This window comes from Loxodonta africana, chromosome 6 (assembly GCF_030014295.1).
Source record: "Loxodonta africana isolate mLoxAfr1 chromosome 6, mLoxAfr1.hap2, whole genome shotgun sequence".
Lineage (NCBI taxonomy): Eukaryota > Metazoa > Chordata > Mammalia > Proboscidea > Elephantidae > Loxodonta > Loxodonta africana.
In genome coordinates, this window is record NC_087347.1 from 48,878,536 (window position 1) to 48,904,428 (window position 25,893).

Genomic DNA, 25,893 nt, shown 5'->3' on the forward strand with positions numbered 1-25,893 from the left:
CTTTTTCACTGACCCTCTACTTTACCAAGCATGAAGTCTTTCTCCAGGGACTGTTCCATCCTGATGATTTCTTGACTGCAGCTTCCGTGGGCATTGATTGTGGACTCAGTAAAATGAAATCCTTGACAACTTCAATCTTTTCTCCGTTTATCATGATGTTGCTCACTGGTCCAGATGTGAGGATTTTTGTTTTCTTTATGTTGAGGTGTAATCCATACTAAAGGCTGTGGTCTTTGATCTTCATCAGTAAATGCTTCAAGTTTTCTTCACTTTCAACAAGCAAGGTTGTATCACCTGCATATTACAGGTTGTTCAAAAGCAGGACGCCAGGCCTTTTTTCTAAGGTGCATTTGGGTGTACTCCAATCTCCAACCTTTCAGTTAGTGGCTGAGCTCATTAACTGTGTGCACCATCCAGGGACTCTGGGTGGGAGATTCGAGAAGGCTTTATGAAGGAGATGGCAGTTTGAATGAATCTCAAAAGATAGACAAGGTGAAAACAGGCAGAGGTGGTGGTGTGGTTGTTCCAGAAGGGAGAATGCCACAGCAGAGTTTCAGAGACTGGCCATGAGCAACTGGGTAGAGGGAACAATTCCCACAGGACAATCAAACATGTTCTTCATTTTTATATCTTAAAAGAATGTAGAAAGATTCTCTCCAACCTACCCATACATTTTCTCTGAGTACTCTGGCTCTGTTTCAAAGATACTTGAAATTGTAAGCAAATATTGTACCAAGCAGAAGTTTAAGTTGTCCTTGTAACATCCTGCAAGAATAATTAAAAATTTTAGGTATCACTTGTGGTGCAATGAATTGCTTAATATGGCCTTTCTAGCCTTAGTTTTTGTGAGTTACACGCAGAGATTGAGTGGGACTGTGCAATATGGTATATAGAACCCTTACGAAGGGACTGGTTGGTTTTTGCCATCCTCCAAGGCTTAAAATGAGCCATCCAGAGGTGAGAGGAGAGAATTTCACTACCACCAAGAAAGAAGAGCCAGGAGTGGAGCATATTCTTTGGATCCAGGATCCCTGCAGTGGAAAGCTTTTGGAACCAGGAGGCCAAGAGAGAGCTATGACACCACAGATGGTGAGAAGCAGCAGCACAGAAATGGTGGCAGGAAAACACAGGAGGTAGCACAGTGGGCCTCTTGGCTGACTGAGGGAGAAAGCTGAGTGCCTTCAGGCAGGAGGCTTGCTGGCAGAGTAGGGTACCTCTGAGTACGTGATAGATTTGCCAACCCATAGAGCTAGAGCTGAGCACCTTCGGGCCAAGACTTACTGGCAGAGTAGGTTGCCTCTGGACACTTATTGGCAGAGCTAAAAGAGCTTTGTAACATTTGCTCAACCGCCACAGATGCCAGGCCAAGGGGCCAAAGGCCAGAGAGAGACCTGCCTGTGGGCACGGCTGAGAAGAGGCTGTCCTGATCAAAGAACTGTATCCTGAGCATTCTTGAACCTGAATTGTAACCTGTTACTTCCTTAATAATCCCCAGAATCATGAGTTTGGTCTGAGAGCTCTGTGTGGCCATTGCAATGAATTATCAAACTCAGAAGAGGAGTATACCATGGGAGAGACAGATGGTGTCAGAATTGGTAAAAAAAAAAAAAAAAGGAGGGGCTGGCAAGAGGAGGTATGTCTAACCTGTCTCATAGGAATTAGCCTTGGGCCATTGATCTTGGTTCTCCTTACCCCTTGTGAAGTTTAAGTAAGTCAGACGCCACCACCACACCAGTTTTACACACTAAAGATATTATCGAGCTATGATAAAACTGCTTTTAGTTTTATTTTTGTTGTTGTCTATTTATATATGCGAGCCCAGGAGTTGACTCCAGCTTTATACTTCCACTCTGCTTCAGGTGATCTGGTCTGGTCGGGTCCTAGACCTGACTTTGCTTCTCCTACCAATCACATTTTTCCAATGGGTCTCACTGATTTGACCTTTGATTTTTCAGTTTGGCCTAATGCCCCAAGCAAGTCAGGTGATGAATTAGGAAACTAAAGCTGGTGAAATATATGTGTCCTCATTATGACTTTGGGTAGCCTGTCTGACTAAGTTGTCCAACAACTTAGTACTTTAAGTACTACTTTAAGTACATGTGTCACAATAGAAGGATGTGCTGAAATAAATTAGAAGCCAAGGATACTTCCAGAAAAATAAATCATTTTTTTTCCACATTCAGTATCAAAAGGAACCATTGGTAGGTTTTATCATTTAAGGAACACTATTCCTTCTGAGGAGCCCTGGTGGCACAGTGGTAAGGACTCGGCTGCTAACCAAAAGGTCAGCAGTTCGAATCTACCAGCTGCTCCCTGGAAACCCTACGGGGCAGTTCTATTCTGTCCCATAGGGTTGCTATGAATCGCAATCGACTCAACATCAATGGGTTTGGCTTGTTTTTTGTTTGTTTTTTAATTCCTTCTGATAGTAGGAAGTATCACCAAATAATCCCTGTTGTTGTTGTTAGGCGCCATCAAGTCAGTTCAAACTCATAGTGACCCTGTGTACAACAGAACAAAACACATCCTGGTTCTGTGCCATCCTCACAATTGTTGCTATGTTTGAGCCCATTGCTGAAGCCACCAGGTCAATCCATCTGGTCAAGGGCCTTCCTCTCTTTCACTGACCCAAGAATGCCACAGTTGAGGCCTCTCTTCTGGTGATGGTTCACAAACTTTCCAGTGCATCAAGATCACCTGGGGAGCCAGGTAAAATGCAGACTGTATAGATCTGGAGTGGGCCCTAGAATCTGTATTTATTAATGAGCATTCTCAGTATTTGGGATACATAGTAAAGTTTGAGAAGCACTGCTCTAGACCACACATTATCTCCTAGTGTACCCAGAAATGAAATGTCACTTGACCCAGCCGAATCTACCAGCTGCTCCCTGGAAACCCTGGTAACATGTTCAGAAGAATTCACTTCAGGGGCACCCCAATCTCTACCTTACCTAACATCCCTCCTGCTTTCTAGTCAAAAGAATAATTCTACCCTGATCCCCCTTTTTCATATTTGGATAGTTGTAGGCCTGGTTTTCTGGGGCAGTTCTCTATCTGGATCACACACCTTGAACATTACCCAGAAACCTCTTCTGTATTCACATGTACCCTTTGCCTTGAATTTTCTCTCTGGAAGATGTTCTTGATTCTGAGACATTTCCCTCCCCATTAATTCAACCCCACATTTCATTGTTGTTGTTGTTATTGTTGTTAGTTGCTATCGAGTTGATTTCCAACCCATACCAAGCACACATGACAGAGTAGAACTGTTCCACAGGGTTTTCTAGGCTCTAAATCTTTACGGGAGCAGATCACCAGGACTTTATCCTCTGGAGCAGGGGTAGATTAACCAGTGAACAAGTTACTCATGGGCTTAATTATATTGCTGGGTAGAAACCCCAAGTTCTGCTCAGTGTGACTGATCTCAGCCAATAAATAAGAGACCAAGGTGGGAGTCTAGAAAGGCGCCTTTATTTCATTGCACAAGGAAAGGAGATAGGGCTGCTGCTGCCAAGACTGCTCAGTGAGGGTGAGGGGGAAGGTTAGTTTTAAGGGGTTTACAAGTAGGAAGTTCATATAAGTTACATCAGCAACATTCTTAATCATACTACGTAGGCACAATGCGGTGTACATATAACTCCATGCATCACGTGTTCAGAAAATGGCAGTTAAACTCCATCCAGAGTTGGGGAAGTTACTATGTATGAGGTCTAAAAGTTTATCCTGAATGTAAACATGGTGCCTAAACCAGTTGCTGCTGAGTTCCTCTAGTTTTGGGGTAGCAGTTAAGGAGAGGAGAACCAGGATTTTAAGGTAAAGCTACAGGGCGTGTCAAGCAAAGGAACCAGGATACTACTGTGAAGCTATGGGGTATATTAAGCAAGCTGCTTGAGGCAGTGGAATTTTCCCCAGCCTTAGAACCTCTGTCTTAAATTCTGTTTACTTACTAATCTGCAGTGCACAATTTCACATAGGTTTCAAAGATGTGGTGAAATTGTGCACTACAGATTAATAAGTAAGCACAAGTAAGCCCATGTGTACCTTGCTTACTGGGTAATCTGTCCCTGCTGTGGAGCCATCGCGTGGCTTCAAATTGCCAGCCTTTTGGTTAGCAGCCAAGTGCTTAAGCATTGTGCTACCAGAGCCCCACATTTCATTTAAATGAGTGGAAATTGGAGAAAGTGGAAGGAAATTGCCTTGGCTCTGCTCCTTCTAATGGCAGGCACAGTGGGAGGCTCTTCATGCACATTGGCTTATCTAACCTTCACAAAGCCCCTGAAGAAAACTGAGAGAATTTAGGTACTTAGCCTAAAGTCGAGCTATGGTGGCACAGTTGTTAAGTGTTTGGCTGCTAAACAAAAGGTCAGCAGGTTGAATCCACCAGCCACTCCTTGGAAACTCTATGGGGCAGTTCTTCTCTGTCCTATAGGGTTGCTATGAGTTGGAATCAACTCAATGACAGCTGGTTTGTTTGTTTTTTGTTTGTTTGTTTTGGTTTTAGCCTAAAGTCATAAGCTAGTAAGTAGTCTGGTAGAGCTGGGACTTGAACCGAGGAACTGTCTGGCTGCAAAGTTACGGCCCTTTTTAGCTCATTGCGCTGCCCCCTAAACATGTGACCAGGCTGTTCTGCATGCTGTTAGACCAGTAACTGATGTTGCATGATGATTTAAGCTGTTCCCAAAAGTTGGGATATGTTCATACCAAGTCTTTTTTTTCTAACTGGAGACACTTAAACTAAAATGAGATTAAAATAGAAGCAGTCTTTAAAAATATAAATGGATGGATGGATGGATGGATGGATGGATGGATGGATGGATGGATGGATGGATGGATGGATGGATGGATGGATGGATGATTAGATAAATAAGGAGAAGTCTCCCAATACCACTTTGGGGAAGATTTACAGCTTATCAAAGTTCAACTGCTATCAGTAAGCTTGGGGATTTTGAAATGGTGCTGACACAGACCTCTTGGGCCAGAGTTTCAATGTTGCATTTGTTTTCCAGTAAAAGAGCTCAGCAGAAACCGCAGCTAATAGTAAGGTTTTGTTTGGGCTTTTTGCATAATAAAAGTCGTAACTGAGCAACATTCCCTACAGACACTCCTCCCCATAAATCCACAGAGACTCTATGAAAAGCATTTCAGAGGAGTCCAAACCCCAAATAGTCTTTGGCAAGGGGTAATTTGCCATGAAGATCGTTAAATAAGGAGAATACTAAGTGGCACACTACAAAGAAGCAACTGAAAATAAAACTAGCTGTGGTTTAAACCCCTCGGTTGAAAATGTATATAAAATCTCTCACATGTGGCAGCCAAAACTGGCCTCTTCTGTTTTATAAGGCAAATTTGAAAATGTATACCAAGAAGTTTAAATCATACTCTTTTGACCTAATAATCCCACTCAAGAGAATTTAAATAATTCATTTTTAAAAAAAAGACTATACATATTTTTTATAGAAACATTAGTTATAGAAAACTGGGAACAATTGAATTTTCCAATAATAAAGGGAAGGTTTAGTATATTTTGGTATCTCCATTGTTTGGGATGTTATGCAGTCATTAAAAGTATGATCACAGTGTACAAACAAGGAAAGAGTGCCCAGTGAAAGGCACAGAACACAAAAGTATAAATATGCAGTGGTTACAGACATGCAAAAGCACACCTGTGGATAAAGAGGAGGAGTGAACATGAAGAGGTGGAAACAGTTATAATAGCAGGGTGAGATTATAAGAGACTAAACTTTAACATGGCTTTCCTTTGTAATGGCAATCTTCACTTTTCAGGTTTTTTCTTGTTTGTCTTTGCAGCTACAACTTATATAGCATCATATTTCATAATTATTTTTAGATCAGGTGACTATTTTACAAGGGATACATGTTGAACATTCTAGTCTAGGAGGAAATATAAAGGCTTACTAACGTGCAAACCTCATGCTGTTGTTTTAATTTACAGCGAAGGGAATTTGGCTACAAAGCAGGTGATATTTCTTCAGAGGCCAATGATGTGGAATTCAGCTGCTCAGACACCAGAAGTGAGTAAAATTGTTGCTTTATGAACTGAATGTTATGTTGAAACATTCAATCCTTAAACCCTCGCTGAGATTCCAAATGGTGAATACAGATGAGGAAGCAGGGACTTGATATTGAAACAGTCTTCTAAACCAGTACATAAGAAGGGAATTTACTAGCAATCAAGCAATATGAGACAGTTCTAACTTGTGATGAACATGCCTGAGCTTGCGGCAGATCTGTGTGCTCTTGTCTATCTTGACCTCTGAAAGCAGTTTTATATTCTCTCCTCAAGTTCATTTTTTCAGCTCTTTGCTGAAGGGCTGTTCTGAACTTCAAGTCACCTTATCCTTGCTGGTTGCACAAGTAGAAAGGCATCATCGAATGAAGAAATCTGTGTTAATAAAGCATAGTTTTCAGAACAGGAAATTTGCAAGTGGACTGGAAAATTATTTAAAGTGAGGCTTTTTTTGTATTGTATATCAAGAAAATACTGTTTTAGAAAACGTTAAGGTTTTCTATACTGGCAAAGCTAGACTGATAGCGCCTGTAACACAGCCACGCTAAGTTGTTTCACATTAATTTTGGAATGAGGCTGGCTAACTGGATAGGGAGGGAGGGAGGGAGGAAGGCGGGTAGGAAGATGGGGAGGCAGGAGAACAGAGCAATCAAGAGCATAGATATTAGAAAGACGGAGAACACACAGATGAGCACTGTTCACCGACTGTCCACCCTCAGCTGAGAAAGCATCAAGTTCACAAGTTCATTAAGAACTATTCTGTCTACTGTACTTGTAGAAAATGTTGAATTGGTATATGTTTTGCTATGTATATTTTCATCAAAAAAGTATTCTCTCAAGAAGAAGAAGCAAGGGTGGTAGAGATATTAATGTGCAGAGAAGGTCCAAAAAAAGTTATCATTCTTCTTTCTCCTCTTCCAAACAAACTTTTCACCATTTTTTCTTTTAACGCTTTATAAGCGGCCATTATTTCCAAGGCATTTCATTTACTGTCCAGCCAATTCCAACTCATGGTGACCCCATATGTGTCAGAGTAGAACTGTGCTCCATAGGCTTTTCAGTGGCTGATTTTTTGGAAGTAGGTCACCAGGCCTTTCTTCTGCAGTTCCTCTGGGTGTATTTGAACCTCTAACTTTTCAGTTAGCAGCTGAGAACATTAACCATTTGTACCACCCAAAGACTCACAAACGTATGAGATTTTGTATAACCGAATCAAAGGAGTTTAGAAGACATCAGACCCAAATTCAGACACTTCACAGTCTCTTTTACTTAGATTAGATGCTAGTGCTGTGATTCCCTTAAAAAGTATGCTTTTTAACTTTCAGTAATATCCCATAGTCTCGTGATAGCATTCCTTTAGGTAACCATTATATTTACATTCATCGTAATATAAAATTACTGGCTCATGTATATGATAGGATGGAAGTATATAAATAGTTGGCTTGTATCAATGACAAGCTGAGAATAATATATTTTATACCTTAGAGTTCTGGCTGTAAATGGATTTAATATTTCTTCCTTTGATAAATGTTTAATTTTTCCAGTAGGAAATCTGAGAGTGTTGAGATTATTTGGGGGCAGAATGTGTAGGTGATTCAATCTGAGGCTGAAGTTATTTCTCCAACAGAAAACCAATTTGCAAATTCTCTAAGATTTCTCTAATGGAAACATTATGCTTTATTTTTTCTCAAGAAGATAGTAATATTATTGGGAAATCAGACTATTAATATCACCATTCAGCTAATTTAGTTATCTTATATGCATTTTGTGAAATTTATATTTATAATATATCTTGAAAAAGGAAAACATACAGTTCATAGGTCTAGAATGGCACTGTTCTTTGTACCTTGAAATAAATTGTTGGGAGCGGCTGGTGGGAGGATTGCTTCACTTGTGAAGTTTTTCAAAGAATTTTAGGTGTTGAGGGCTAAAACCAGTTGGTAGAAATTTGAGGTACTGCAAATTTTGCCCTGAGATTTTCAATGAGTTTTCATTAAAACGATAAACTCATGGGCTGGCAGAAACTTACCTAGACTCTAACCCATGAAAAAAAGTCTTTCTTCTACTGAGACTAATGCTAAGATACATAAGACATTTCCTATCCAGTTGCACTCAGCATAAAACATTACCTTTATGTTAAACAAATCCATTTCGTGCCTTCTGTTGTGGGGGAGAGGATTGAGAATTGCATAATAAAGAACGTATATTGTTGGAATTTTTTCGTCTGAAGTTATCAAAATCTTTTGGAATTTGTTTTTAAAAGATGAGTTGCTTTATAAATCCCATAAACTACATTTTTTATGTTTTTGTCCTTTAATAAAGACTGTCCTTAGTTAATGGAATTTTTATGAGGTATAATGGAGTTATTAATTGACTTTTCTTTTACATGAGGCTGTGTGGTGTAATAAACCAAGATTCTTTATATCAGACTGTCCTTCTATTTTTATTTTAAACTTTTATTTATTTTGGAGCACAGGCCTCTAAATGGATTCAAGGAAATGATATCCATACCAAAAAAAAAAAAAAGAACACACAATTGCTACTGAGTCTATTCTGACTCATGGCAACCCCATATGGGTCAGAGTAGAACTGTGCTCCATAGAGTTTTCAGTGGCTGGTTTTTCAGAAGTAGATCACCAGTAATTTCTTCTGAGGTACCTCTGGATAGATTCAAACCTCCAAACTTTCAGTTAGCAGCTGAGCAAGTTAATGTTTCCACCACGCAGGGACTCCTACTGGGTAGGATAAGAGACTCAGAAGGACTTTACCTCCATCTATCAAATGTTCATATAAATTTTTCTTCCAATATCTCATTTCTTAACTTTTTTGTTTCTTTCGAAGACTTAAACAAAGCTCATCAAGTTTTTATTATCTAAAGGTCTCTATTTCAGTTAGTTAAAATTTTCAGCCCATTTTCTCTTTGCTAATTATTTAAGAGACAAAAGGTTCACTTAATAGCATTTGATAAGGGTGGCTAAGATGGCAGAGTAGTCAGACACTTCCGGTGAACTCTCCTACAACAAAGACCCAAAAAAACAAGTGAAATGATTATATTTATGACAAGCTAGGAGCCTTGAACATCAAAGGCAAAGTTAGAAAGTGGACTGAGCAGCAGGGGGAGGGAGAGATGGTTCAGAAGCAGAGAGGAATTGCTGGACCTGAATCACCGGGATCCCTCAGGCACCATCCCCAGGAGTGGCTGCAGCAGGCTGGTACTAGCATTCAGCCACAGTTTCCTCAGGGAGAAGCAGCCAACCGCACAGCCTACCCACACCTCCAGAACCAGAGAAGAACAACGTTCTGAGCAAAAGCTAAGTACTTACGTATACTTTCCCACGTCCCCAACCCCCAAGCTGGCTTCAGTGGCTGCTGATTTCCCTTGACCTAAGATAGGTTCTGCTGAGCACTCTGAGCTACTCTCCTGGCCTTGGAAAAGGAATAAATTCACAACTGGGGGAAAAGATAATCTGCCAGTTCCACTAACCAGGGGAGCCCAGGAAAGAAGCAGCTCCTGTCCTGGCATGAATGGTCCATGGACATTGAATACTTTTCCCCCCTGCATGGACCTGTATGGGTCTATTTCGGAAGAATAGGCCCTTGTTGGCAGACTGCAACTATTTCACCTATGTGGTGGAGAGATAGGTGTTTGATGTTTGACACTGCTTTGCCTCTTAAACAGGGTCCTCACCTACCTGCATCAGGGGCCTAAGGACTGGTAGCTCCACTCAGGTCACCCAGCCACCTGCGACAGGGGTCCAAGGATAACTGGTACCTCCCAGTCTTTACAACCAAAAGCATTGGGTGCCCATGGTCCGTCCGCAGAGCCCACCCACCTGTGTGCTCTAGGGAACAGGGATGTACTTTCCTCACAGACACTTAGGAGGTGGTTGTCAGCCCCCTGCCTTGCTCAGAGCGTGAACCCCTGCTGCAACCAGATACTGGTACCTACACCAATCAGCCTTGCCCCTCTAAAACTGGATGACAGAGGCTGTACCACATACTTGATGACCAACTACCTGGACTGCTGAGCTGAATCCATACAAGAAAAGTGAATGGACTCCCGGGCTGATATACCTGATAACAACTTTAACCATCTGGTGACAGGATGTTAGATCTTTGAAGGTGAAAATAATCAAGCTAGTTTGCTCAAGCAACCTATTTGTTCATATCAAAACAAAACAAAGCAAGACGCTAGGATACAGTAAGCAAACATAAAACAAACTAATGCAATAACTTATAGATGGCTCAGAGACAACAGTCAACATCAAATCACATACAGAAACAGACCATGATTGCTTCAACAAGCTCTCAAAACAAAGAATCAAGGGATCTTCTGGATGAAGGTACCTTCCTGAAATTACTGGATACAGAATACAAAAGATTAATATACAGAACTCTTCAAGACATCAGGACGGAGATCAGGCAATACACAGAACAAGCCAAGGAACACACAGAAAAAGCAGTTGAAGAAATTAAAAAGGTTATTCAAGAACATAATGAAAAATTTAATAAACTACAAGAATCCATAGAGAGACAGCAATCAGAAATTCAGAATATTAAGAATAAAATCATAGAATTAGACAATTCAATAGAAAGTCAGAGGAGCAGAATTCAGCAAGTGGAAGGCAGATTAGTAACATTAAAGCACTTGACACCAACATATTTGAAGGAAAATCGGGTAAAAGAATTCTAAAAAATGAAGAAACTCTAAGAATCACTTGGGACTCTATCAAGAGAAATAACCTACGAGTGATTGGAGTACCAGAACACGGAGGGATAACAGAAAATAAAGAGAGAATTACTGAAGAATTTGTTGGCAGAAAACTTCCCTGATATTGTGAAAGATGAGAAGATATCTATCCAAGATGCTCATCAAACGCTACATGAGGTAGATCTTAAAAGAAAGTCGCCAAGACATAATCAAACTTGCCAAAACCAAAGATAAAGAGAGAATTTGAAGAGAAGCTAGGGATAAACAAAAAGTCACCTACAAAGGAGAGCCAATGAGAATAAGTTTGGACTACTCGGCAGAAACCACGCAGGCAAGAAGGCAATGGAATGACTTATATAAAGTATCAAAGGAAAAAAATTGCCAGCCAAGAATCATATATCCAGCAAAACTGTCTCTCAAATATGAAGAAGAAATTAGGACATTTCCAGATAAACAGAATTTTAGGGACTTGACAAAAACCAAACCAAAACTACAAGAAATACTAAAGGGAGTTCTCTAGTTAGAAAATCAACAATATCAGATACAACCCAAGACTAGACCACCGGACAGAGCAATCAAATGTCAACCCAGATAGGGAAATCACAAAAACAAATCAAGATAAAAAAAGTTCACAACAGGGAAGCAGCGATGTAAGAATGCTGCTTCATTATGTAAAAGCAGACAACATTAAAACAATAAAGAGGGACTAAGAAATGTAGTCATAGATCTTCCATATGGAGAGGAAAGTAAGGCGATATAAAGAAATAAAAGATAGGTTTAAACTTAGAAAAATAGGGGTAAATATGAAGGTAATCACAAAGGGGATAAACTATCCTACTCATCAAAATAAAATATGAGAAAAACATAGAGACTCAGCAGAAACAGAATCAACTACAACAAATAAGAGGAAAAGACAATATATAAAGATAAACTACTCAGCACAAAAAATTAAGTGGCAAAAAGAAACTGTCAACAACACAAAAAAAGACATCAAAATGACAGCATTAAACTCTTACCTATCCATAATTACACTGAAGGTAAATGAACTAGATGCACCAATAAAGAGACAGACAGTGGCAGAATGGATAAAAAAACATGATCCATCTATATGCTGCCTACAAAAGACACACCTTAGACTTAGAGACACAAACAAACTAAAACTCAAAGGATGGAAAGAAATATTTCAAGCAAACAACAATCAAAAAATAGCAAGACTGGCAATATTAGTTTCTGACAAAATAGACTTTAAGGTTATATCCACCACAAAGGATAAGGAAGGACACTATATAATGATTAAAGGGACCATATACCAGGAGGATGTAACCATATGAAATATTTATGTATCCAATGACATGGATGCAAAATACATAAAACAAACTCTAACAGCATTGAAAAGTGAGATAGACAGCTCCACACTAATAGTAGGAGACTTCAATACACCACTTTCACTGAAGGACAGAACATCCAGAAAGAAGCTCAAAAAAGACATGGAAGATATAAATGCCACGATCAACCAAATTGACCTCATAGACGTATACAGAACACTCCACTCAACAGCAGCCTTTGTTTTCTAGTGACCATGGAACATTCATAAGCAATCCTTAGCAGAATCAAAAACATAAAAATATTACAAAGCATCTTCTCTGACCATAAGGCCATAAAAGTAGAAATCAATAACACGAAAAGCAGGGAAAAGAAATCAAACACTTGGAAACTGAACAATACCCTCCTCAAAAACAACTGGGTTATAGAAGACATTAAGAATGGAATAAAGAAATTCATAGACTCCGATGAGAATGAAAACACTTCCTATCAGAACATTTGGGACACAGTGAAACCAGCACTCAAAGGTCAATTTATATTAATAAATGCACACATACAAAAAGAAGAAAGGGCCAAAATCAAAGAATCATCCCTACAGCTTCAACAAATAGAAAGCAACAAAAGAAACCCTCAGGCACCAGAAGAAAGCCAATAATAAAATAATAAAAATTAGAGCAGAATTAAATGAAATAGAGAACAGAAAAACAATTAAAAGAGTTAACAAGACCAAAAGCTTGTTCTTTGAAAAAATTAACAAAATTTATAAACTTTTGGCCAAACTAACAAAAGAAAAACAGGAGAGGAAGCAAAAAAACCTGAATAAGAAATAAGGTGGGCTATATTACAACAGACCCAACTAAAATTAAAAGAATCATATTGGATTACTATGAAAAATAGTACACTAACAAATTTGAAAACCTAGAAGAAATGGATGAGTTTCTAGAAACACACTACCTACCTAAACTAACACAAACAGAGGTAGAACAACTAAATAAACCCATAACAAAAGAAGAGATTGAAAAGGTAATCAAAAAACTTCCAGGAAAAGAAAGCCCTAGCCAGACGGCTTCACTGCAGAGTTCTACCAAACTTTCAGAGAAGAGTTAACCCCACAACGACTAAAGGTATTTCAGAGCATAGAAAATGATGAAATACTCCCAAACTCATTCTATGAAATCAGCATATCCCTGATACCAAAACCAGGTAAAGACACCACAAAAAAAGAAAATTATAGACCTATATCCCTCTTGAACTTAGACGCAAAAATCCTCAACAAAATTCTAACCAATAGAATTCAACAACAAATCAAAAAAATAATTCACTATGACCAGGTATGCAGGGATGGTTCAACATTAGAAAAACAATCAATATAATCCATCATATAAATAAAGAACCACATAATCTTATCAATTGATACAGAAAAGGCATTTGACAAAGTTCAACACCCATTCATGATAAAAACTCTCAGCAAAATAGGAATAGAAGGAAAACTCCTCAACATAATAAAGGGCATTTATACAAAGCCACAGCCAACATCATCCTAAATGGAGAGAGTCTGAAAGCATTCCACTTGAGATCAGGAACCAGACAAGGATGGCCTTATTATCACCACTCTTATTCAACATTGTACAGGAGGTCCCAGCCAGAAAAATTAGGCTACATAAAGAAATAAAGGGCATCCAGATTGGTAAGGAAGAAGTAAAAGTATCTATTTGCAGATGACATGATCTTATCCACAGAAAATCCTGAAGAATCCTCAAGAAAACTACTGAAACTAATAGAAGAGTTCAGCAGAGTATAAGGATACAGGATAAACAAACAAAAATCACTTGGATTCCTCTACACCTACAAAAAGAACATTGAGAGGAAATCACTAAATCAATATCATTTACAATGGCACCAAAGAAGATAAAATACTGAGGAATAAATCTTACCAGAAACGTAAAAGACCTATACAAAGAAAACTACAGGACGCTACTGCAAGAAACCAAAAGAGACCTACATAAGTAGAAAACCATACCTTGCTCATGGATAGGAAGACTTAACATTGTAAAAATGTCTATTCTACCAAAAGCCATCTATAGACACAATGCAATTCCAATCCAAATTCCAATGACATTTTTAAATGAGATGGAGAAAAAAATTACCAACTTAACATGGAAGGGAAAGAGACCCCAGAGAAATAAAGCATTACTGAAAAAGAAGAACAAAGTGGGAGGCCTCACTCTACCTGATTTCAGAACCTATTATACTGCTACAGTAGTCAAAACAGCCTGGTACTGGTACAACAGATACGTAGACCAATGGAACAGAGTTGAGAGTCCAGACATAAACCCATCCACATATGAGCAGCTGATATTTGACAAAGACCCAAAGTCAATTAAATGGGGGAAAAGACAGTCTGTTTAACAAATGGTGCTGGCATAACTGGATATCCATCTGCAAAAAAAAAGAGATCATATCTCACACCATGCATAAAAACTAACTCAATATGGATCAAAGACTTAAAATCTAAAATGATAAAGATCATGGAAGAAAAAATAGGGACAACACTAGGAGCCCTAATACATGGCATAAACAGTATACAAAACATTACTAACAATGCAGAAGAAAAACTAGATACCTGGGAGTTCCTAAAAATCAAACACCTATGCTCATCCAAAGACTTCACCAAAAGAGTAAAAAGATTACTTACAGACTGGGAAAAAATTTTTAGCTATGACATTTCTGATCGGCATCTTGACCTCTAAAATCTACATGATACTACAAAAACTCAACTACAAAAAGACAAATAACCCAATTTAAAAATGGGCAAATGATATGAACAGACACTTCACTAAAGAAGACATTTAGGTAGCTAACAGATACATGAAGAAATGTTCACGATCATTGGCCATTAGAGAAATGCAAATCAAAACTACATCTCACTCCAAGAAGGCTGGTGTTTATCAAAAAAAACACAAAATAATAAATGTTGGAGAGGCCGTGGAGAGATTGGAACACTTATACACTGCCGGTGGGAATGTAAAATGGTACAACCACTTTAGAAATCAATTGGGGCTTCCTTAAACACTAGAAATAGAACTACCATATGATCCAGCAATCTCACTCCTTGGAATATATCCTAGAGAAATAAGAGGCTTTACACGAACAGATATATGCACACCCATGTTCATTGCAGTACTGTTTACAATAGCAAAAACATGGAAGCAACCAAGGTGCCAATCAACGGATGAATGGATAAATAAATTATGGTATATTCACACAATGGAATACCACACATCAATAAAGAACAATGATGAATCCATGAAACATTTCATAATGTGGAGGAATCTGGAAGGCATTATGCTAGGTGAAATTAGTCAGTTGCAAAAGGACAAATATTATATGAGACCACTATTATAAGAACTCGAGAAATAGTTCAAACAGAAGAGAAAATATTCTTTGATGGCTATGAGAGTGGGGAGGAAGGGAGGGAGAGGGGATTTTACTAATGAGATAGTAGACAAAAACTATTTTACGTGAAGGAAAAGACAACACACAATACAGGAGTAGTCAGCACAACTGGGCTAAACCAAAAGCAAAGAAGTGTCCTGAATAAACTGAACACTTTAAAGGCCAGCATAGTAGGGGCAGAAGTTTGGGGACCATGGTTTCAGGGGATGTCTAAGTCAATTGGCATAATAAAATCTATTAAGAAAACATTCTGCATCCCACTTTGGAGAATGGCGTCTGGGGTCTTAAACGCGAGCAAGTGGCCATCTAAGATGCATTAATGGGTCTCAACCCACCTGAAGCAAAGGAGAATGAAGAACACCAAAGACACAAGGTAATTATGAGCCCAAGAGACAGAAAGGGCTACATAAACCAGAGACTATATCAGCCTGAGATGAGAAGAACTAGATGGTGCCCAGCTACAACCGATGACTGCCCTGACAGGGAACACAACAGAGAACCCCTGAGGGAGCAAGAAAGCAGTGGGATGCAGACTCAAATTCTCTTAAAAAGACCAGACTTAATGGTCTGACTGAGCTGACTGAGACTAGAAGGACCCTGGAGGTCATGGTCCCCAGACCTTCTGTTAGCCCAAGACAGGAACCATTCCCAAAGCCAACTCTTCAGACAGGGATTGGACTGGACTATGGGATAGAAACTGATACTGGTGAAGAGTGAGCTTCTTGGATCAAGTAGACACATGAGACTATGTGGGCAGCTCCTGTCTGGAGGAGAGATGAGAGGGCAGAGGGGGTCAGAAGCTGGCCAAAGGGACATGAAAATAGAGGGTGGAGAGAAGGAATGTTCTGTCTCATTATGGGGAGAGCATCTAGGAGTATATAGCAAGAGGTATATAATTTTTTGTATGAGAAACTGACTTGATTTGTAAACTTTCACTTAAAGCACAATACAAATTTTCTAAAAAGTATTTGGTTTCCACCAATTCAGAGTAGGGTTCCCATCCAATGGTGGTCTCAGAAAGAAACAATCCATGAAAGAGATACAATGTTATAGATTATTTGTACCTACCATGCTGTGAGCATTCAGTTAGGAAACACATAGAGTACTTGACACTGTGTCTGGTCATGTGAGACATTGCTATTATTTTCATAGAAATTTTTTTAAGTACCAGATTATTTATATACACACTACTAACTATATGGAGAAGCTGAAGGAAAATCCAGAAACTTCTAATGACACTCCATTTTCTCCAGCTAAAAATTACCTTCAGCTTGTATGTAGAAAAGAAGTGTAACCCAAACCCAGTGCCCAAGAGGCAGTTTCGACTCATAGCGACCCTATTGGACAGAGTAGAACTGCCCCATAGAGTTTCCAAGGAGCGCCTGGCGGATTCGAACTGCCGACCCTTTGGTTAGCAGCTGTAGCACTTAACCTATTTCAAAACACACACAAACACAGATATACCCTGAATTGGTGGTCTATGTTTTTCCACTTTATAAATCTTATTTCTTAGCCACTCTGTCCATCATAACACTGAGACAACACAATGTCTTATAACTGCTAGTAGAAGGCTGACTTCATTGTTTTGTTTTCATTTTTAAGACCAGAAAACCCATTGCCATCAAGTTGATTCTGACTCATAGCGACACCATAGGACAGAGTACAACTTCCCCATAGGGTTTCCAAGGAACGGCTGATCTTTTGGTTAGCAACCATAGCTCTTAACCACTGTGCCATCAGGGCTCCTTATTTTTTTTAATAATTTTTATTGTGCTTTAAGTGAAAGTTTACAAATCAAGTCAGTCTCTCACACAAAAACCCATATACACCCATATACACCTTGCTACACACTCCCAATTACTCTCCCCCTAATGAGACAGCCCACTCTCTCCCTCCACTCTCTCTTTTTGTGTCCTTTTTGCCAGCTTCTAACCCTCTCCACCCTCTCATCTCCCCTCCAGGCAGGAGATGCCAACATAGTCTCAAGTGTCCACCTGATCCAAGAAACTCACTCCTCACCAGCATCCCTCTCCAACCCATTATCCAGTCCAATCCATGTCTGAAGAGTTGGCTTCGGGAATGGTTCCTGTCCTGGGCCAACAGAAGGTCTGGGGGCCATGACCACCGGAGTCCTTCTAGTCTCAGTCAGACCATTAAGTCTGGTCTTATGAGAATTTGGGGTCTGCATCCCACTGCTCTCCTGCTACCTCAGGGGTTCTATGTTGCTTTCCTTATCAGGGCAGTCATCGGTTGTAGCCAGGCACCATCTAGTTCTTCTGGTCTCAGGATGATGTAGTCGCTGGTTCATGTGGTCGTTTCTGTCTCTTGGGCTCCTAATCACTTTGTGTCCTTGGTGTTCTTCATTTTCCTTTGAGCCAGGTGGGTTGAGACCAATTGATGCATCTTAGATGGCTGCTTGCTAGTGTTTAAGACCCCAGACGCCACTCTTCAAAGTGGGATGCAGAATGTTTTCTTAATAGATTTTATTATGCCAATTGACTTAGATGTCCCGTGAAACCATGGTCCCCAGACCCCTGCCCCTGCTATGCTGGCCCTCGAAGCATTCAGTTCCTTCAGAAAACTTCTTCACTTTTGCTTTAGTCCAATTGTGCTGACCTCCCCGTACTGTGTGCTGTCCTTCCCTTCACCCAAAGTAGTTCTTATCTACTATCCAATTAGTTAATATCCCTCTCCTGCTCTCCCTCCCTCCCCACTCAAAAAAACCACAAAAGAATGTTTTCTTCTCAGTTTAAACTATTTCTCAAGTACTTATAATAGTGGTCTTATACAATATTTGTCCTTTTGCAACTGACTAATTTCACTCAGCATAATGCCTTCCAGGTTCCTCCATGTTATAAAATGTTTCACAGATTCCTCATTGTTGTTTATCGATGCGTAATATTCCATTGTGTGAATATACCATAATTTATTTATCCATTCATCCATTGATGGGCACCTTGGTTGCTTCCATGTTTTTTCTATTGCAAACAGTGCTGCAATAAACATGAGTGTGCATTTATCTGTTCATGTAAAGGCTCTTATTTCTCTAGCATATATTCCAAGGAGTGGGATTGCTGGATCATAGGGTAGTTCTACTTCTAACTTTTTAAGGGAGCACCAAATGGATTTCCAAAGTGGTTGTACCATTTGACATTCCCACCAGCAGTGTAGAAGTGTTCCAATCTCTCCACAGCCTCTCCAACATTTATTCTTTTGTGTTTTTTGGATTAATGCCAGCCTTGTTGGAGTGAGATGAAATCTCATTCTGGTTTTGATCTGCATTTCTCTAATGGCTAATGATCGTGAACATTTCCTCATGTATCTGTTAGCTACCCGAATGTCTTCTTCAGCGAAGTGTCTATTCATATCTTTTAGGGCTCCTATTAAGACACTGATGGTAAAAAAGGAAAGAAAGAGTGGTAGGACACCTGTTATAGATCAAACTGTGTTCCCGAAAAATATGTGTTATAAATCCTAACCTCTATGCCTATGGTTATAATCCCATTTGGGAATGTGTTGTCTTTGTTAATGAGGCAGGATTAGTGCAGGGTGTGCCTTAAATCAATCTCTTGAGATATAAAAGAAATAGAACAAGCAAGTGAAAGAAGTAGAGGTGGGGGAAGAGAGATGCCAAGCCACGTGAAGATTGCCCAGGAGCAGAAGTTTAGAAGAGACAAAGACCTTCCTTCAGAGCCAATGGAGAAAGAAAGCGTTCTCCTAGAGCTGTACCCTAAATTCAGACTTCTAGCCTCCTAAACTGTGAGAAAATAAATTTCTGTTTGTTAAAGCCATCCCTCATGGTATTTCTGTTAGAGCAGCACTAGATAACTAAGACCAAACCAAACCAAATCCATTGCCATGAAGTCGATTCCAACTCATAGCGGCCCTTTTAGGGCAGAGGAGAGCTGCCCCATAGGGTTTCCAAGGCTGTAAATCTTTACAGGAGCAGACTGCCACATCTTTTTCCCATGGAGCGGTTTGTGAGTTCAAACTGCCGGCCTTTTGGTTAGTAACCAAACAACCACTGGGCAACCAGGGCTCCTGATGACTAAGACAGGAACCCTAAATCCAACTGACTTGTCATTGACTGTCATGTATAGTTAATGGATCATCTTTTTTAGTAAATGGGAATGAGTCTCAAAAGTTAATAGGTTTTATTGTGGGTGGCATTAGATCTTCTTCCAAATCTTGGTATAATTTGCCCCTATTTTATAGTGAAAATATTGAAAGAAAGTAAGAAGGTGTATGAGTGAGCCTAACAAAGTAGCATGGAAAATCTCTTTATTGACAGAGAAATATTCATACTATAGTGCCAAGTGGAAAAGTGAGCTAGAAAATTTTCTGTACACTGTTTCTATACATCTATATATGTGCATATACATATATATTTTGAGAAGAAAACACAAGACGAAAATATGCCAAGATTTTAAGAGTGATATCTCTGGGAATAGAGGATTGTGGGTGGCTTTGCTTTTTTATTTTGTTTTTGCCATGATTTCCACATTGAGCAAATACTACTTTTGTAATTCAAAAGAAATTTTTTTTCATTTAGGAAACACACATATCTGTGACCACAAATCTACTTGTATCTTTGTAAATGTGAGTAATATAGTATGAAAAGAGTAAAGTAAGAAACTTGGGCTCCAGCTCAGCCCCAGCCTCTCCATGGCCTTAGAGAAAACCCATCTTCCTTCTGGGCTGGGTCCTGCTTCTGTAGAAAGAGGGGATGGAAGTAGATGGTCTTCAAGGACCAGCCCAGCTCTAGATTCGTACACTCTAAATTATGAGAGTGTTACAATTTGGTTTTCTGCAAAAGCTACTATTGCATGTGGGGTGAGGATGGGATTCAAAAAACAAACCTGTGCCTGTTGAGTCAGTTTCAACTCATGGCAACCCCACGTGTTACAGAGTAGAACTGCTCCATAGGATTTTCTTGGCTGTCATCTTTTACAAAAACAGATTGCCAGGGCTATCTTCTGTGGCACCACTAGGCGGGTTCCAACCACCAACCTTTAGGTTAGTAGTTGAGCGCAAACCATTTGCTCCACCTAGGGAGGCAATATCGTAGCTGAAGATGTACTGTTAAACTTTAAGATGTTAAATTTTATTTATTTAACCAAACACAATTACATGGTTAAAAAAGAAAAATATATGTTCTGAAATATTTTTTAGAGGTACAGCGTTTAGGTATTTTCCATCTTCTAACATTTGACGGAGTCCCTAGTGGCACAGTGGTTAAGAGCTCAGCTGCTAACCAAAAGATTGGCAGTTTGAATCCACCAGCTGCTCCTTGGAAACCCTAAGGGGCAGTTCTACTCTGTCCTATGGGGTTACTATGAGTCGGAATCGACTCGAATGCAACAGGTTAACATTTGAAAGCTACACTTAAAAAAAAAAAAATTTTTTTTTTTTTTTTAGTGGCTGCTTATTTACCAATGCTTGTCTAAAAGTGAGTGACTGTTGATATCTTATTATTCTGAATAGTATCCACTTTTTATTATGAAAATTTGTATTGAATATATGAGTTGATCTCTACTGACTGGTATACAATAAGGAATTTATTGCAAAATTTACCTTTGGCCCTGGTGCAAGTAAAGAAGTAAAGAGCCAGGTATCCAAATGCTCTCTGGCACTGCCCCCGCCCCCCACCCCATTGTAATTCAGTCAACGTTGAGAGCATCATTCAAGAGTAAATGCATTTGTTATGCATGTGGGAAAGGAAGCCACTAGCCAGGCTTGAGAAAGCAATCCAATCTGGCAGCTCGTTGGCCCTCCCTGTGTCCAAAAGGCTACTTCCTCACTATCTGGCTTCCCAACACCAGAGAGAACATGCCATTCTGAAATCCTGAACCATCTGAGAGTAAATTGTCAGATTCTGCTGCTTGTGTTAAATTCAGTGAATAAAGGAAAAAGATTTAAGATCCAATATTTGTATTTGATGAATGCAAGGGCGATAGAAAATATGACTGCCACTGAGCTGTAACTGACTGACTTGGGACCATGAAAGCTTGTCCTTGTTGAGGAAGGACCCACTGTAGACTCTTTTGTTCATAAACTTGCCCGAGGACTGCAGTTACTTGGCCAAGAGAAAGATGAGCTGTCCCTGAGCTGCCAACACACTCTTGTCTATACAACATGCTACCAAACCACTGCCATCGAATCAATTTCAACTCATAGCCACCCTTTAGGACAGAGTAGAGCTGCCCCATAGGGTTTCCAAGGCTGAAAATCTTTTCAGGAGCAGGCTGTCACATCTTTCTCCCACAGAATGACTGGTGGGTTTGAACTACCAACCTTTCAGTTAGCAACCAAGCACTTAACCACTGTGCTACTAGGGCTCCTTCCATACAACATGCTGGGGGGCGGGTGCATTTGCCTATATAAACAATGTCATAAACAGTGGTTACATTCCACAGCAACCCACAAAATCTTGTTTAATAAAGCTATTTGTTTGTTTTGTATATTTGAATGAATACCAGTAAAAAAAAATACCTTTGTCTTTTATATACTATAGTTCAACACATTTATAAGTAGTAATAAACTTTTGTTAAACCAGCCTGGGCATCTGACTTCTATGAATAACATTTTCTATGAGAAAATGTAATCCTAGTTCTCAGCTAACATATACATGAACTTCCTGTACATGAATTCTTTGAAGCTGGGAAATCACCGTGTATTTTTAATTTGTCTTTCAGTTCTCATTCAGGTTTACCTGCCTAACAGTATATGATCACATTCTAATACACGTCATGTTATCAACGTTAAATCAGCCCTTGTAATGAAATTTCATCAGGAGTCTGGACACCTGCATGTTCAGCTACTATAATTCTCCTCCTTGAACTTCCCCCTTATTGGCTGAGACATCTTATTTTGACTTAAGTTTCCTTGGCAAAAACCATGTCCTCTTTTATTCTGAACTGCACCAAGGACACTGTCAGCCCTTGGTAAATATTTATTAGCAAAAATGTCCACAGCTTATCAGATAGCCTGAAGAATAAGCCATATGAAATCACTGAGCATTACCACTGTCTGTCAGGCAGATGCGGTTTTATAGCAGCATGAGGAAAGAAGTTTGTTTGACCCAGGAAGACGCTTCAGGCGTTAGTTCAAAATAAACTTGGTCTGAATTATCCATGATTATTGGAATTATTCCTGTATGAAATGGGCATAAGTCGGCCACTGAATCCCTTTTTCTGCTGTTTAGATCCCAACTAAAACCGAGAAGAAAAATGGAACCTTTATAATGTATTTCTACCTTCCTTTGTTCCCCATTTATCTATAAAAGGCTGGCTTTGAAAGGTGGGAACCTCAAATGAATTCCAACTGACTATATCATTGAATTCATCCTTCTGATTTTTATTAACATTTGTGTTGATATTATAAGAAATCTGATCCCACCAGATTTCTCTCCTCAGAGATGCCATTGAGGGCCCAGACCAACCTGCCACAACCAACCTGCCAATGACAAGACCCATCTGCCTGGAACCTGCAAAGGGCTGCAGAGGAGGGGAGCTCGTTTCTCTTTGGGGGAAGAGTAAATGAGGAGAGTGACTCTGAGCTGGTCCCTGATGAATGAGAAGGGTTTTGAAGAGAAGGAGAGAAAGGCCAGTTAGGCAGAGCAACAGCATATGGTAGGGCAGAGGTGCAGGAGAGGACCCATCTGTTTAACTCCTGGTTGCCTCTCTCTTGTGTTTCAGAGGAAAGGCACCCATCAAATAAAAGGTGAAGATAAGAACAAAGTAACCAGTAGAAGTGTTGGATTAGACACCACCCTGTCACAACCTAGAGAGAGCAGACCGCCGCCTGAGGAGTGCCCTCTCTCTACTTCTAGAGAATGTTGGATGAAGGAGGCGAAGTCTACACAGTACAGCAGCTTTTCCGGGTTCAACGATGACAGTGTCCTACGGGAGTTAGATGATGGACAATTTGATCAGGAAGATGGAGTAACTCAGGTCACTTGCATGTGAGCAAGGAGGTAAAGCAATGGAAGGCCCTGTAAATAACTATTAAAATAATTGCCAGCTGACTTTATCATATTAGTTTATCTGCATGTACGTATGTATGTGATGCTTTGAATTTTGCCAGACTCAGGCTTTCCTCTAATCTGCATAAACTTGGACTCAACCTCCAAGACAAGAAAGAATAACCAATGTATTCATAAATTTAGAATCATGTCTACACCTCTCTCAATTAAAACAGCTGTTTAAACAGATGTTCCAATAGTTTACTAAGTGGCAATCTCCTTCAGTTTCTTGTGAATGTACAAAGTATACTTTTATTATAATTCCTGGGAAGAAGACTATCTCAACCTGTTTTTTACCGAATTAAAGAGTTCTCAGGAAATTACAGTTTTACTTATACTGAAAAATAATCTCTATCCCTCATTGTCTCTCTCTCTCACTCTCTCTCTCTCTGTCTGACGTGCACATGCATACACATACATCTAAACATAAGTAAAGGCCTAATTAATGAAAATAAATATTTCCTAATTATAACAATCCAAACTTTGTCTTCAACTATGGCATGTATATACAAAGCAAGCCCTATTTGTTAAAATTTTTTTGGAAAAAAAATCCTGTTTGTGTGTCTTTGCTTTTAAAGGGTCACCATGAACTTATTAAGCTTTGTGTCTCCCAATGGCTTAGAAATAAAGAGAACAAAGTATTATCCCTTAAAATTCAATACAAAAAGAACCCACAATCTCCATGTTTAAAAAACTTGGCAGCGAGGATGAATTTTCTTTCTTTTAAATTGTGAAATATTATGGAAAGGAAAAACATCAGCTTTAAATCAAACTAAAGTCTTTTACATCTGTGTAGATTTCAGTTATGCTTTTATTGTGACTTGTTAAATCCTGAAAAATGTTGAAGCCCAGAATCTTCAGTCCTGCAGTAGTTGAAAAGTACTCATAGCACATGTGACGCATACACTGGCCCACCTGCTCCATCTCTGCTTTTCTTGCCCCTCTAATAGGATGCCTTTGCCACGGCCTTGCCACAGCCTTCAACAGGTAAAGATTACAATTTTACCAAACAGAGAATGTCCATTTATCTATGAAAGACTGGGTTAGAAAGGTGGGAACCTTCAAATGAATTCCAACTGACTATACCATTGAATTCAGCCTACAGATTTTTATTAACATTGGTGTTAATGTTATAAGATCCTTTGAATAATAAAATGTCATTTGTTATTGGGCGATTGTTTTATTGAACACGAATACCCATCATATATTGTAGACATATAATGGGTATGTATTACATGTTATCAAAGATCAAAGATATAATGAAACTAAAACAATCTCAATGAATGGTTGATAAGATTAACACAGTATTATTTCACTTAAACCAAAACCAAACCAAACCCATTGCTGTCGAGTCGATTCCGACTCATAGCGACCCTAAAGGACAGAGTAGAACTGCCCCATGGGGTTTCCAAGGAGCAGCTGGTGGATTCTAAGTGTAGACCTTTTGGTTAGCAACCTGAGCTCTTAACCACCATGCCACCAAGGCTCCATTATTCCACTTAGATAGGGAAAAATATCCAGAAGCATTACCTCTGTAACTGTAAGGGAACTTAACAGTAGTCTGCTCAGTCTTATTCTATGGAAAATAGCTACAACAATATTTACAGAAATGTTTTGTTTTGATTTTTAGGTGAATCTGAGATTCATAATCAAGAGCTGATGAATTTCTGTAGAAACAAGCATTACTTCTAGACCCCAAAAGATTCTATGAAGTTATGAAACACAGGGAAGGTTCTCAGAAAGATTGGCCAGTTTTTCCCAATGCCAGGATCTACTAGAGGTAGAAGCTCCTTTATCATTCTGTCAGTACACATAGGGGATTTGAAATATTAAAAGCAGAGATATATATTTATATTTGAGAAAGGGAAAATCCAGGAATATGTCAATCTACTTTTAAATTTTTTTATTTAAATTCATGTAAAAATACTTTCTACCACTACTTTGTTTTTAATCTGTTTTTTTTTTTTAATTAAAAAAAAAAAAAACCTTTTTATGGGTATCCTGGGGCCTCATGTCACAAGAGGCCTGATTTGGGAAGAGCTGAGGAGCTGTCTTATTTTCCTAGCCTTTCCTGTTATTGACTCCTCACTACTGTCCCTGTGGGCTGCAAGTACTGTGGTTCTTTCTCGCAGCATAAGGCTAAAGAGTATTCTCTCAACCCCTCAGATGGCCCCAGAGTAACACTGTATGGAAAAACTAAATTTTAAGTTAGAACTCAAGTGAAGTAGATGCTAACAATGGGGAGAATTTATAAATAAGCATGTTAAATCAAGATTTAATGGTAGATACATAGAACTGGCTCAATGCTAACCATCAGAACTTGCAGCACATCCATTTGAAGAGCATTTCTTG

General features: G+C 39.3%; 1 protein-coding gene across 1 annotated transcript in view; it reads left to right on the forward strand.

The window, feature by feature from the left end:
- The window catches only part of RFTN2 (raftlin family member 2), a 97,058-nt gene extending 72,363 nt beyond the window's left edge, over positions 1-24,695 (forward strand). Inside the window, exons 8-9 of the mRNA XM_003406151.4 lie at positions 5,954-6,032; positions 23,216-24,695. Of these exons, the coding sequence (XP_003406199.1) occupies positions 5,954-6,032; positions 23,216-23,485 (349 nt within the window). The 3' untranslated portion in view covers positions 23,486-24,695. The remainder of the gene's footprint in view (positions 1-5,953; positions 6,033-23,215) is intronic.
- Positions 24,696-25,893: the final 1,198 nt, after the last annotated feature.